Source organism: Botryllus schlosseri, chromosome 9 (assembly GCF_051294905.1).
Source record: "Botryllus schlosseri isolate E-star chromosome 9, Bs_hap1, whole genome shotgun sequence".
Classification (NCBI taxonomy): Eukaryota; Metazoa; Chordata; class Ascidiacea; order Stolidobranchia; family Styelidae; genus Botryllus; species Botryllus schlosseri.
In genome coordinates this window covers 18,435,935-18,451,745 of record NC_137244.1, presented here as the reverse complement: position 1 = coordinate 18,451,745, position 15,811 = coordinate 18,435,935, and the positions used below count along the sequence as shown (strand labels likewise).

The 15,811-nt window shown below is 40.4% G+C and overlaps 1 protein-coding gene across 1 annotated transcript; it reads left to right on the top strand.

Annotated features, from left to right (window-relative positions):
- The first annotated feature begins 3,158 nt into the window (after positions 1-3,158).
- Positions 3,159-9,691, top strand: LOC145447045 (sulfotransferase 1C3-like). Its single transcript, XM_080325475.1, has 7 exons — positions 3,159-3,453; positions 6,546-6,659; positions 6,725-6,834; positions 7,510-7,642; positions 7,804-7,922; positions 8,932-9,109; positions 9,527-9,691. The coding sequence occupies exons 1-7, from the start codon at positions 3,231-3,233 to the stop codon at positions 9,634-9,636; spliced, it is 987 nt and encodes a 328-aa protein (XP_080181601.1). The 5' UTR covers positions 3,159-3,230; the 3' UTR covers positions 9,637-9,691.
- Positions 9,692-15,811: the final 6,120 nt, after the last annotated feature.

Here is a 15,811-nt window from a genome sequence, read left to right as displayed (position 1 = left end):
TGAATTCGTATAGGAAAAGGGCGGATAATTTAGCGATTGATTTAAGCGCAGCTACACGGCATAATGTAGGTATGGCCGTGGAAATTATATAGGTCACGATATGAGAAGAAGCAGACCTCGGACAATTTGACGATTGATTCATTCGGCCGCGACTCTACGCGTGAGATTGCAGGTAGGGAGGGAGTGCTAAGGCTACTAACCGATAAAAATATCTAACATACCGAGCCGGTGAACTGTGCAATATGGATGGCAAGGGCCGACAACCTTTCATATGCAGTTTGCCAAATGTCAAAATATGAACAGTAAATTTGGCGGTGTTCAGACAAATTTGGCTTTTGAATATTATCAGATAACGGGTAACGGATAGTCATAAGATATATTTCCTACTAAATCGCGTAATATTAGGATCATATTTAAACACTTGCCTGCAATGATCTTCTGCGAGTCAGCTGTGCTGAGGACTGAAAATAAAATTCATATACGCATATAACTAAGTGTAACCAGATACAGGGAATTCGACACGCTTCGGGATATTATTCAATTACTGGTCATGATTTATCACCACCCTACAGGGTTGAATATAATTGTGAAGTATGCTGTTGTGTTTACCGGGTTTTGAAAGGGAGCAATGGGTACACGCAATTAGTCAGCAATTTAGTGCCTCCTATAGTTTACGCATATGTGCAGCTTTTAGATTTTAGTCACGACGTGTGAAACAATCCCATTGACCGCTTATCTAAAATCTCGCATCTTCGGTCAGTCTTTACCGCACTAGTATCGACCGCGCGATCAAATTTCAAGAAACGAGAGAAAATCGATAAAATCAGACGCGTAAGTAACCTCAGACCAAGTTGGGCGGTGGCTTTGAGGCGTTTGCTGAAATTACGGCTACCGTTACCGTAGTTGAAGGCTTGAATGCTATCAGAGCAAACAAGTCATAGTAGCTACTCTTTTAAAAGGGTTATGATGATTAAACGTGTTCGGCAAATCGTTGTGGGTCCCATATAACATCAGCACACTCCATAGCTGGTTGCCGATCCCTTACGTGTGGTATATAGTATATATAGCCTAGGCTAGCGATCGCATATAAACTTGATATATTCTCATAGTGGTATCATGTATAATGTATATTGTATAATACAGAATATTTTTCTTCGAAGATTTTTTGTATGTTGAGCTCAAATACATTAAGGTAATATGGAAAATGTGATGTCGAAAATGCCGGATCAAGTATGGATAGCCGATATGAAGGAAATCATGGGAAAGGGCCTGGCTGGAAAAATATAAATTTTATTCACTCGGGGTCCTGGACCCCCCAGAATAAGCTTCAAATGTTCCATCGTAACGGAGTTTGGTATTGTGACGCAACCACGCCGTCATTCCATTTAAATCCGGACGCAGATTGCAAAATTGGTGTCCCAACCACTAATCCACAGCGGCTGGTAAATATTAAATATTCGACAGTAATGGTTTTGCAAAGCTTTAATTCCAGCATGCTGTGGCTTGAATTTTTTAGTAGCATTAGAGCAAGTATCTTAAATGGCCTATAATTACATAACGGCCCACTGGCGCGGTGTCGCTAATGTTCCTTCCGTAGACCTTGGGGCAGCACCGACACACCGACAGTGCTGCATCATATAGGCAGTGACGTCAGAAAACGCAAAATCATCTTGCGTTGCAACATTGTGCTTTGAACATTGTCAGTCAAAATCTCCGAAAAATGGAAAGTAAACATCGCACTATTTGGTGGCAGAACTACTAAAGAGTTAATCGTATGAAGACATCCGAGAACAAATATTTGTTGAATATGCGTCGTTTAGCACTGCCTATCGGCCTGGGCAACTATTTCTCATTTCAGCAATGGCTGCGATCTCGAAAGGGCCGTACTCGTAAGAAGTACTAAGAACGATCCTGAGGTTTTACCGCAACGGTGAATCTGGGTGAAAGTTCGAGTGGGAAAACTTTAAAAACTAGGTGAAAGTTCAAAATAGTCGTAATGACATCCGTGATGACATTTCTTCAACGTGTATATGGGAGAAAGTTGATGAACGTTCCACATATAAGTGAAAACCTGTCACAATCTGATTTGCGCAGCTGAAGGACTATGTAAACGGGCAGTGAAGCAAGTATATAATTTACGGCAGATTGATATTAAATTCACTTATGACAGTGATGCTTATCGCGTTTCCAGGTCTTATTCACCAACAATAGTGCTGCTCATGGCTCATCTAAAGAATCTAGATATAAGTAGGGTTACCATATTTTGGAAATCTGAAAAGATGACACTTATTCAGAATTTTCAGATTTGTGTCTTTTTCTATACTATCTTCTTTACTTTCATTCAGTGTGCATGCCTCCTCTTTACATCGCCTAGGCCAAGGTGGGTGTCAGATTCCATAGACTACTCCTTGTCGCTTCGACATCTTCCTGTCTTTTCATTGTATCGCATTTTTTGTGGTGTATTGAACTGATAAAATTGCTAATAAACCAATGATGATGATGATTGTAAAACCGGAGGAGTATCGGGAAAAAATTGTAAATTTTTCCCACCGCGTGGTCGGTTGACTAGAAAAAAAAGTCAACTTTCTGGCTCCGCTCTTGAAATACCCGCAGGAGCGTGACTTCGGTGCTGATTTACGGCATCTCAGTCGTCTTTGGCCGTAAATTTGACCAAAATTCTCAAAAAAGAGGACAAAATCTCAAAAAAGGGGACAAAAGGGCGCCCTCCGAGGACACTTTCAAAAAATTCAAAAAGGAGGACAAATCCTGTTAAAAGAGGACGTGGTAACCCTAGATATAAGCGACTTATGAAATAAGTTCTTTTAAATATAGCGAGAATTAGAATATTGATAGAAAGTATACAAAGCAAGTATTTAACTTGAAGACTGCTGAAGTTGAAGTGCAAGTGGTCTAAAAACAAAATAGGTCGAGTTAATAATTGAAGTATGGGAAATTCCTATACTCGAGTATTATAATTACTTCGTTACTGTTCACCTCCTGATAATAACTATGTTACCTAGAACAAATGAACAGCACGACATTTCAATGCCACTGCTCTCCGGCCTGCCTATACGGACAGCTGTGGTGGGAGTGATTCGTTGTACATTTGTACAATGTGTTTCATTGTAGTAGTGCTTAAAAGACGAATACGGAATACTTAGCCTACATTTGTCCTTGTTCAAGGTTACAGGGATTATTTTTTCTACTGAGCTGGAAATCGAATTATCAATATGGAAGGTATTATGTCAAAATTACCGGAACATTTGAAAGTATTAATAGCGGAGATGAAGGGCGTGATGGCAAAAGGCCTGGCTGCCACTCCTGGATATAAAGAACCAGGCTGGAAGGGGTACCGGTTCTCGATGCTGTTCAACTCGGATGCAACAAAGAAAGTGTACGAAGAATATGATTTTCCTGACAACTCCATTATACTGTCCTCCTTTCCCAAAACAGGTATGCCTGCATCCATAAATCAATATTATTTGAATTCCAAGTTAGTTTGTTAGTTATCAGCTTGTGTAGCTATTTTTGTCCATATATCTATTGTAGTTTCGTCTATGAGTCCCTTCATGATGACATGACAGGGATTGGAAGCCTATTTCCTCAAAGGAGCTATATTTACCCTATATTGTCAATTGTGGCTATCGATCCACTATGACGTCTCAATCGAATATGCGTGACGTCATGGCTTAGAAAAAAACCATAAAAACATGTTTCAAACATGGCCCTTCTTTTACACATGTTTGTTTTAAATCGATTTTCGTTTTAAAAACAGCCCTATCTATCTGCAGGTAGTATTGTTCACATATTTCATCTCATTTCTTTTATGTAGAAGTGGGTGTCGAGTACTTTCTGGATTTTTGATTTAACATGATGACGTGATCATATTTTGTTAACGTAATTATGAAACTGTGATACCATCGCAAATGAGACTATTGATTTATAATTTATTCGTGACGCTATCCCCGACTTGAAAGACGAAACAGCTGTCAAAGGCGATTGCTCGGTACAGTCGGAGGGCCGCAACACAACGACCGTAACAATGGCCAATTGCGTCGAGCGATTGCTCGGAACCATGTGAATCTTCAGACTTTCACGGCAATTTAGGGGTGGCTCCATTGTCCTGACCAGTTTTTAATTTGCATTGTCAGAATAAGCGCGAAACTAGCTTTCTATTAAGACCAGTAATATTAATTCTGATAGTACGGGTCGCCAGCTATAGGACTATCAATCAATTATAATTAATTGATATATAACACTGGTCAACAAAATGAAAAAAAAATTTTTAGGCAGAACATCTGAGAGCCGTTTCAGGGGTTTTTGAGGTTGCTGATTACGAATATCACATTAGTTTTGTCAGATTGGCTCTCTGTCAGAAAATATTTATACCCCTCAAAAAGCCCAAAATTACTGTATTTACCCTTAAATATTTCACTTGGTAGGAAGAAAATTGTAGTTTTTCTAATTTTATACTGCGCATAAATGGCTAATTGACTATGAAGAACCCTCATGTCATTCTCAGTCATTCTATCAATATCAACATGGCATGATGCGAAATATTTGTTTGTCAAAAAAGCAGTTTGTCAAGCCTAAAAATTGTACTTTTGTACAACGGAAATTCATATTCTCCTACCATGGTGGAGTATTTTTAGCAGATGTATTCGACTTGAAATTTTTCTTCGCGCTTTGCGCGATATATGATTTCTGTAGTTGTTTGATTGTTGAGTAGCCTACTGGTCTCGGATATTGCCTAAATAAAAATATGCCTGATGTACAACTGTACAGCGAGATCGTGCAGTAGGCTAATGGTGATGCGTCCGGCTTCTTGATCGGTAGGTCGTGGGCTCGATCCCCAACCGGGTGCGACCAAAGACTCGAAAACTGGTATTCGCGGCTATCCTGCTATGCGCTCAGCTTCCACGGAGAACACGGAGGAGAAAAGGGGGTGCAGACTAGATGACCTTACTAAAGGCCGTGTCGCATCTCCATCGTCAAAGCATCTCGATGGTGCACGCGTAAAAGAATATCACACCAGACCCCCTCCCCAACTGGGGGGCGAGCTCGAATGGGAGCCCAAAATAATTTCGTAAATATACATAAATTTATGGAGTATTTTGTAATGTTGATGTTCAGGGTCGAAAATCTTTGAATGTGGCAAATGTATGTATTGTAGACCCGAACAGAACATAAGTAGCTTCATGACCATCTTCCACAGGTTGGCAAACTTGGATTCATTCTGTGACGCATAACATTTGCCAATACTCAAATCAGAATTCATCAGAATCAGATTAAAATATCACTTTCAGGGTGGAAACTCTCTGCGGGCCGCGGGCCGCCGTATGTTACCCGCCCCTGCCATATAAGAAGCCGAGAGGTCATGAAATAAGACCATGCAGAAACTGTTCTAGATTAATCTAGATTAATTAATAACAACGCCTGCCCTTCGTATAGATGGATAATAACTAATTAACTGTATATCTTTAACATGCCCTAAACTTTCGAAGACACCACCTCCATTAGCTCTACTGGTAAAACTGATCACGTGATCAATTTGTGATATGCAATTACTAATGTTGTTGACAAAATTTAGCCATGAATTAGGGAATTTCGTCACGCTTTAACGCCAATATATAAGATTTACACGGTGTGCCTACATGACAAGGAACTTTCAAGTAGCCGTGACTTGAGAGGTTGGGGAAGAAGACCCCAGTAGTTCGGTTAATCGCCCTATGGGGTGTACAAGACCAGTGCAAGTACCAATATTATTGACCAAATTCAAACACCAACTTCGGAAAATTCTCGCGCATAGCGCGGAAGTGGAGGCATGCTGATCTTTCATAACATTATGTATGTCAGTGAAAAATCACCCTAAAAATATGTTAATCACCCAATATGGGCTCAAGCGCATAGATTTTTACTATATTTTCATATCTTTAAGATGAGGGCGTTTTTATCTCATCATAATTTTAGCCCCCTTTAAATTCTTTTCTGGATACGAACTTGAGTCTTTATGGCTGTAGAGCGCACAAGTAACTTGACTGCTAAATGCCTCAATAAAGTAAGACGTTGATAAATATTACCGACTGACTGCAAGAGTGCGAATCTGGGAGTTCTAGATATCCGTAGTACGAATGTGCGGAAAGGCTGTGGGGGTGACAATGTGCAATTGTGATGCTCAGCAATGTGGCTTGTGATGTAATAAAGTTAAGTTGAGCAGGTTGAACGGGCTTTTATAGAATCATCGGCAAGGAAAACAACAATAAATGTCAATGTCTCAAAATGAAAGTTCGCTATTTTTTACGCAAGCGATTAAGTTGATAATGTCAGTCATTTCGAAAAATACCGCGTTTGTGACGGATTGGACCTTCTAACTTAACAGTACGCGAATGCTATATGAAAATTATGGTAGGCCTATATGGCAGGGTTGGCAAACTGCGGCTCGTAGTTCTTATTGTTGACTGAATAGAGATGGAGGACCTGGTCCACTGTTTATGCTTTCCTCGTCATTTCAAACTCAATATCGATCGTTTTCCATACAATATTAGGGACGAACTGGATAGCAGAAATCTTAAAGCAAATGATATTCGGCTTTGATGAGAAAGCGATGGCGATGATGAAAGATATTCCTCACCTATTCTCAATGCTGGAAGGTGCCAAAGGTGAGCGATCTACGCCAGATACTATGCACTCGAGTGTGTCAATATTCATGTGTCAATATTCACAGGGGAAAAACTAGAATTGTGGAATTATTTATCGCTGCCTCGGACACCGTTTTTGACACATCTGCCCGCGCCTTTGTTGAACTTCGAAAAGATTAAAAGAAGCCACACGAAGGTAGAACCGTTGCCCAGGGAAATTGCGACGGACGTGCAGGAACAGTGAAGCGTTTTTTTCATGGGGTCCGCAAGACCTCTGATTTTGCAACACGATTGAAAACCTAATTTGTAATTTTCTAAGCTAGGGAAATCGGTTTCGGTTCTTAAATGCTCAAACTTCAACTTCCACTGCCACGTCAGCAACGTGGCCGTCCGGGATGAAATATCCTACTGTGCAAACTGATTAAAATTCCAGAGGGGTAGGTCTAGTGATACAAACATATTGCTGTTTAGATGATGTTGATGTTTTGTAGTGGTTTTGTGGACATGATAAGAAGTTGGAATAGAAAGGTCAATGAAGGAAACCTCCTAATGTTTACGAAACATTCTAAATTTGAATTTGTCAGTCTCAGCAAATTAGTGAACATATTCCTGAAGTCTGTCCTAATGGGATTGCAACTCGTTACGGTATCCATTTCCTTCCTATTATATACATAACGATATTATCCCAGAATGCCGTAGGCCCATATATGTTGCGATCGCAATCAAAGCGTGAACTAAAACATATTTAAGGAATCGTCAGGGGTCCGTGACGGTCTAGAGGGATTCCGCAGAGACAAAAATGTTCAGAACCGCTGAGCTAGATCCTGATGTACCAATAAGACATCGTCGATATATTTTTGTTGTGTTGCAGGTGATTATACCAATAAGAAACCCAAAAGACCAAGCAGTGTCGTGGTATCATTTCAGCAAAGGTCCTGGTTTCGCACCTATAAGAGAGCATCTAAACGCAGAGTGGTCACAGTTTTTATCGGATTACGTTGACGGTATAGTGAAATTATTCCAAGCCTCTCTCTCTCTCTCTTGAACATATAGGGATATGCCATTAGGCATCTAAATCAAATGATTCATCCTTTTTCTATCTATGTAGAAATGTATATTAATTTCTCAAAGTAAGTGCGATGTAGTTTATGATTCATCTCCACAGGAAAACAGCCGGTGCCGGTGACGAAACCGGGCGAAGGATATGCTGAGTTCCTACTTGGATGGAATGAATACAAGGACGATCCCAACGTGCTCTTTGTGCACTTTGAAAACCTTAAGAAGGTGCTGAGTAGTGATAATAATGTTGAAACGTAAATATTGAACAATAGTTAAATTATACTGTCGCTACCGACCGATAACATCCACGTGAATAGATTTGACAATTTTGTAAAGGCAGACGATCTTAGGGTGATTTTGTCCCGGCCTGCACATCTAGCTCCAGCTCCAGTGATCTTGACCATAAACCCGCCATTATCTCCGGCTCCGAAACTCGTTGATACCAATACCACTGCTCATGCTCCAGTAAATACCTTAGTGAAAACTATCATATTTGTCAATCGGTAGTCAGGACCATCAGTTGCAGCTATGATCAATTGATCATAATCCCCGGCAACGTAGTTAGTTGGAAAAGGTGGCGTCACAGAGGCAACAATTCTTAATTTTCTGAAAGGTTGCCGGTAAAACATGGAGTTCAGCGAATAGTAGTAGGAAATAACATTGCATCTTATGAAATACACCGGTGCTGGAGCTACTTTTCGAACGACTGTCGTCAGCTCCTGCTCCGTATCCAATTGAATTTCGTGTAAAGCTCCGATTCAGTCTCCTTGCTCCGGCTCGGGCTCCACAGCCCGGATGGTAGTACACTGGTACTTATCGAAATCGTTGTGCTTTTTTCTAATATCTGTCCACATTTGACAAAGTTGATCTTACGACGCTATAATAGGTAGGCCTATATACATTGCTTCGGGCATGTTGCACTTGTGCTGTTCTTATGCCATTTAGCTTGTACAGCATGGCATAGTATATCGTTGTGTATTAAGGTACATGGTATACCAGTGCTGTGGAGACCGAATCAGAGTTTGGCTAATTTTCGCTTGATGGAGTCGGAGTCGGAGTTGTAAAAACTATAGTGACTGGAGTCGGAGTCGGAGTAGTGGAAAAAATACCGACTGGAGTCGGAGTTATAGTTCGTGAAAATGACCCTGACTCCGACTCCAACTAAGAAGTTAAAGTCGGTGGTAAAATTTACCGACTCCACAGCCCCACATGTTACTACAAAATTCTGATGCAGGACCCAACAAACGAAATCCGTAGAATGGCAAAATTCCTTGCTATTGACTTGAATGAGGAGCAAATTTCCGTTGTGAGAGAGAGAACATCATTTGATACGATGAAGAAGACGCAAGAAGATTCAACATCTGATTCTGATATGAACGCCGTGAGAAAATCCATGAATCTCATACGAAAGGGTAGGTGTTAACCATATCCGTCTTATAAAATAAAATATATCTGAAAACTGTGTAAACTAGTTGACGGGTGACTGTAAAATACAATTTTACATCATGTTCTGCAGCTGCTGAAATTTTGAATATTGCTATATTTTCCTAGAGATGAAATATGAAGTTTTATATTGACTGAATACACCTGAAAAGACAATTCATTATTGATGTGTATCGTGATTGGACATTATTATTACTTGATTACAATTACTGAATTGTGTTGTACGGCGTCGAGTAGCCATTCGTTTTCTGTTATACCCTGAACGTCAGGATCTTCTGCTAAAAGCGCGGTGCTTCCCTGATGCGACTAAAATATTATTCGATTAGATCTCGATTCTTTTTCCTATCTGTTATAAAACACGTTATCCAAACATTTTTCTGTTTTAGGACAAGTTGGGTCATGGAAAGACACCTTCACCGTCGCCCAGTCTGAAATGATGGATGACATGATGTCGAAAAAATTGTCCGGAACCGACATCGAATTCATATATCAATAGATCAAGAAGAACCGAACTCATGAAAAAATTGCAAATCGACCGTTGCTTATTTTTTTTTTAGAAAAAGTTTGAGATTCACTGAAATAAACTTCTTAATTATGCTGTCTCGGTGTACTGCAATGCTCTTGGGTCGTATTTACTGGTCCTGCGATTTCTAATAGGCTATTCATAAGAAAAGATCATCGTCTGAAATACCGAAACACGAGGGCAACGTTTTTTTAGTGAGCTGAACGAGATCATTTTTAACAGTAGTAAGATCTGACATGACCATCAACCAGATGATTACGTGAGATTCCTTGAACATTCAATATAGTGAGATATTCGAGTTCCCTGGATCTAAGTATCCACAGGCTGATTTCACATCTGTGAAAGTCGGCAATAATCCCTCCTATATACGCAGTAATTTTCTTTCTCAGCCGTATGTAGACAGTCTCCCACAGGAAATCAGAAAAGCGAATTTGATGATGTATTGTGAGGAAAACATCCACAAGCTCATTCGCTCTGACTTCGTGAAATCAGCATTGGCGCCAGAACCGATACTTTCAGATATCGACTATTACCTGAGAAATATATTTTCCTGTATTTTACCTCCTCGTCAGTTTATTTTTCTTCGTGGCCCCCGAGTTTGGCGAAACCGGTGCTCTAATCGCTGATCTACAGCGGCTGGTTATTATAATAATTACATCCAAAAAAATAGATTCGTCTGTAATAGTTTCGAAACGCTTTAATTCTAGTATTGTTGTTGTTTGTTGTATTCATGGTGTTTGCCGACTACTATGGCCATTTACACCTGGCCAATTTATTCATATTTATTCCGTAGATAACGACTTGTAGCACGGCCCACTTCTAGGCTTTTATAAGGCACCGCTTACACTGGTGAGATGGTGAAGAGAAGCTTAGATAAACTTCCAACACTTAGGTACGAATTCTGAAGTCGACCTCGGTCGGACTCGAACCCGCAACCCATTGACGTTGCAGCTGTTAATTCTGGTATGCCATGGCTTGAATTTCTAGATAGCATTAAACCGAGGTCATTGTCCTATATCTAACGGCCTGCTGGCGTGGTGTCGCTGAATGTTCCTTCCCTATCGCTTGGGATACCACCGAAAGCAAGGAGATCATAAGACACAAAACCATATTACGTTGCAACCGGTTGTAGTACGTTATAGATCACTTTTCGAAAGGTCATAAGCCAAGAGCTGAATTAATTGCATATAAATATTGCGCTATTTGTTTCCAAAACTTTGAGCGGTCAGCGTACGGTGATATCAGAGAACAAATATTTGTTCATTTGTTCAATACGAATCGGTTTGCGCTGCAAATCGGCATCAGTGACCATTTCGACTGTTCATCAATAACCAAACCACTTATTAGTGCTTGTGCTTTAAAACATCGTACTCTCGTGCCGTCGGCTGCAAAGCATCGAGTGGAATAAATTGGGGGGTATGTTTGCAATCCCAAAAGGTCCACACCCGTAAGAAAGTGATTAAGGCTTAACCTGATCATGTAGATGCGCCGACCTTTAGATTACACAAATTTGTTTGATGTTATGAACTGGTCGAAATGGTCGGCACCGAATAGTCCATTCCTTGAACCCCGCAGTACAAATTCAGCTCGCAAGGCACCCCAAATTGATATCGCGCGTGTCACACATGTTTCATACACCTCGCCATATTTTAGGCATAAGCGGTGTCTTACAAAAAGCCTAGAAGTGGGTCGTGCCACAACCACAAGTCGGCAGTTACGGTATCAAAAATAACTAATATCGGCCTCTCTCATCCTACATGATGTACCGATAAAGCGGAGGAAAGTACTGATGCCGAAAATTTACGGTACGTAGTTAATACAAATAATTTTACATCACCGGATTGCTATACTCAAAGATATTGGGATCGCCCAAACATACCACAGAGTAAACCAAAATAAATACGCTTTCGTGAGAAGCACTGGTATCCAAGTTAAATTTATCCAAGAGGTTCATCCAGTTCCAGTTCATCAACTCGAATCGCGATTTTTTGGTGACTCGATCTGACTAGAGTTATTCTCCTAAATATAGTAAATGACTCGGACTTGACCTATACTGATTGCGGATTTGGACTCGGACTTAACTCGGTGGTGAATTGAAAATGAATCGACCTGACTCGAGTCAAAATTATAAAAATAAGGTTTACTTGTGACTCGGAGCCTTGTGACTTGGTTACAACCTTGGGTTCCTCATTTCCCTTTGCGATTGATACTCATACTGTGGAGATCAGATTGCCACGACAGGACTATATCATTTAGGTACACCATCAGCTCTACCGGTTAATGTGATCACGCGGGCTAAGAATGGATAAATATTTATCAGTAATATATGAAACAACCAATCAACGAAATTAATTTTCCAGGTGGAAAAATCTTCAGCGCCCCACACGTCTAGAAAAGGAATCCAGATAACATTTCCTAACATTTATATTCACGATTTCGGTGCATAGATAGAAAGCCTGCGGGGGTGTTCTGCTGCTACATTTTAAAACTTTTTTACGCAAGATATATCTCAAAAATCAGTGACGGCACAGAACACCGCATGGGCTCTCCGCGGTGCGAAGTTCCCAGTAGCCAATTTAACATGAGTAGGCCTATATGACGTCCAGATGGGCCGTGACGAATCTCCGCCGGAATGCGACCGTATGCTATATATCTAATCGAAATACGACTGTGAATAACAAAAAGGTTAAACACGCCTGGATTATAGGTGTACTATACGGACTCAGAGTGTTAAATGGTCACGGGTTTACAAGTTTCGAGTAAACGTTAAAAAGGTATACCACGACGAAAAAATTGAAATGCACTGGGCTAACCAAGCCGCAGTTGTTTCGGACCTTTTCAGATGGCCTGTCGACGCAGCCTTGTTCATTGATATACTATTCCATATAATATATATTTATCATTTTGTGTTTTGTTTATTTTTTCTTGATTTATTTGAGATAATCCATTGAATTGATATCTCGTGATACTGTTGCTAATATTATCCCCTCATTCCACATTGTGACGCTTGTTTAGTTGATGTAATGTACCGTATCCCGGTCAAGATGAAACTTAATTCCCATTCCATTATTGCAAATAATTTTTATTTGTGAAAATGACAACCATATAGTGAGTGAATGCACAATTATGCATATATGCTTGCATAATTGTGATTGTAATTTCATAATTATTTTCAGGGACACTATATCGGTTATTAAAATTGCCAAATTATATCCTTATGGAGTTTCTGTGATTCGATTCTGTAGAATCTATAGCTAGATACTGCCGTAAACAGCCTATTCATCGCTAATCAAATTGGGCCAAATAGAAGTGAATATTTGTATTGGTAGCTTGATCAAAAATCCTCTGCACAATTTTCTTACGTTGTCGAATTTGCATTATCTTGTAACCGCCAATCATTATTTTTGAGTACTGACATGCTATTACGAACATAGACCGTAACGCACCGTGATTTCTTATCCTATATTTTTCACTTAGCACAGGGATATCTAGATATCCCTGACTTAGCAGTGTGCACTGTCATTGAGAGTGGTGTGAAATGCCGACGGGCCATAATGCCATACATTGGGTGATTACTATATCAATGTAGTCACGATGACTTTACTTTAATCACTCTCCGATGCTCACACCAAAGTCGAAAATCACCCCCACTCTGCCCCCAGTTCTGTCTCCGACTGTTTCTGCATAGCCTGAATATAGTAACCACGTATTCACGAGCAATACATAAAATAATATAGTCTTGTAAACAGCGATAATCACTTATACTAGGGGTGTCAAACATACAGCCCTATGGCCGCATCTGGCCCGCCAGATGATTTCATCCGGCCAGCGAAGCAATTCTGAGTAGATTGAAAAAACGCTTGTATTATCCAGCACATTTCTAACACATGTTGAGATATTTTATAAGAAATACTTCCATTGAAGAGTCCATCAAGATAGCACGTGTCGAGTGCGTTTATGCGTCACATTATAACCACCCGACTGCGGTGTTGCGGTTTCTAGTCACCGTTAAGAGCAGGTCGCTGACATTAACACCCAATTCCGAGAAGGCAAGAATGTGCGAATTCATTCCCCTGTCCGAAAACTATAGCTATTCGCAGAAGCAAAAATGCCAACAACCCTGATATGCACATGCAGGCTACATGGGAAATACAATAGAGGTCTCCAGCCTCGAGAGAAACTCGAATCGCGATATAATAACATGAAGCAAATTCGATCGTCCTCGTTTACAGTTAAATATTTTGCATTCCTCGCAACGCATACGCAGGGTTGATGCAAATATATCACTGAAACGAAGGGAGCATAGGAGTAGCCTATGCCAACTTATATCATCGTTAGAGCTACTGTTTTATCCGCTTACAACTTTTCAGCGGCCAAATCATCGTATTATTGTCAATTCCGCTGTTTGCGAATAATAGGTGTGCAGCTAGAATACAACCCCCATGATCCGCAATATAATGTAACATGGCTATTGTGTAGGGTTGGGACTTCGGGGTCAAATTTGAAATCCCGGGATCGGGATTTCCCGGGATTTTCGCTCCTCAATCCCGGGATTCCCCGGGATTAGAAAAGTAGTAAAATACACATACAAGTTACACAAATAACATTTATTCCTTGTGATATTGAATTGACGCAAGACATAAGAGCATCAAGAGTATCATCGTTTAGATCAGGGGACCCAAACTCCAATTTGCTCGCGGGCCAATTTCGTAGTTTTTGATGACGCGGCGGGCAGCAGCATCAAATAGGGGTATAATATGTATTTCCCAGTATGCCTTTTTTGTCGGACCTTGCAGATTAGCATTTCATACACATTGTGAAAATATAATACACTATTGTAATATTCACGGTTGTCACGAAAAAGTCATATTTTTCAACATTTAAAAAAAATATTGTTGTGCTTGGCATAATTTGGTGACATAAGGAGTTATATAGACAGTTAGAAACCATGCGAGACGTCAAATGCATCGTGTCATCGTAAAAGCTGTCGCATTATAATTTAGCAGCTAGTATGGGCGTTTGATGTGTGATAGCGATTCAGGTTTTTGGAGGGGTTTCAGAATGAAATTTCAAGTTCTCAAATCCGAAATCTGAAATTTTCGAGTTTAATATTGTCGAATGCTTGAAAAGTCAAAACGCCGACGTGGGCCGCAAAAACAGTTTTGGCGGGCCGCGTGTTTGAGGCCACTGTTCTAGACAATCAGCCGAGTTTGTGACACTGCTTTATTACCAAAATAAGAGATATGGCGCTACATAAGCCTTGGTAGATGCTGTTCACAAATCCCGGGATTTCATCGGGACCAATCCCGGGATCGGGATTGCTTCAAATCCCGGGATCCCGGGATCGGGATTTCCCGGGGTCCCAACGCTACTATTGTGTATATACGCTGGTTAATGAAGTATTCAAATGAAAAATAAGAGCGTGGAATTTGAGGTATTTTGGGATTCAGGAATTTCGGTGCGGCCCGCGAGCGATCTGAAGTGTTGAATCTGTCCCGCCACATCAGTTGAGTTTGACACGCCTGACTTACACAATAAGCGCGTGAAAGTGTGATAATATTCTGTAGCAAATTGGCAATCATGTTCAGCACTACAGTTCGAAAAGGACTCTAGTATATGTTTAATAGTCGATTGGGTCACGGCATCGCATATTTATGCTGGTCAATTCAAATCTGGTAGGCTACTTCCTTGATTGAATTTCTCCCCATCTCGGATCTTTTTATTGGTTGAATTAAATACCTGGCCGAATCCTATTGTTCTCTACACAGAAGCGCGGTGTCTCTATTGCTTTCCTATATTCTTCGAACTAAAATGTTCTTGCAAGTGTAGGCTAGATTTCCAAACTCCCACTTCAAATCCGTCATCAAACCTTTGACATATTATATCCAGCAACTTCGTTCTCTTTTAGAACAACATATCGATGATGCAATCATTGTATACGACTAACTTAAATTTATGACTCCAATGAGCTTTGCTGTGATTACACCTATAGTAGTGGAAATATATTAGGGTTGGTGCGACTAGTCCCGCAGAAAGATCATTCCTCACATTCACAATAAGATCAGTCGCATTCACGATAAGGTCGGTCCGATCGGAAATCATGGCTGGGTACGCACTGCGGTACTACGGAGGAAATAAATTTTAAGCA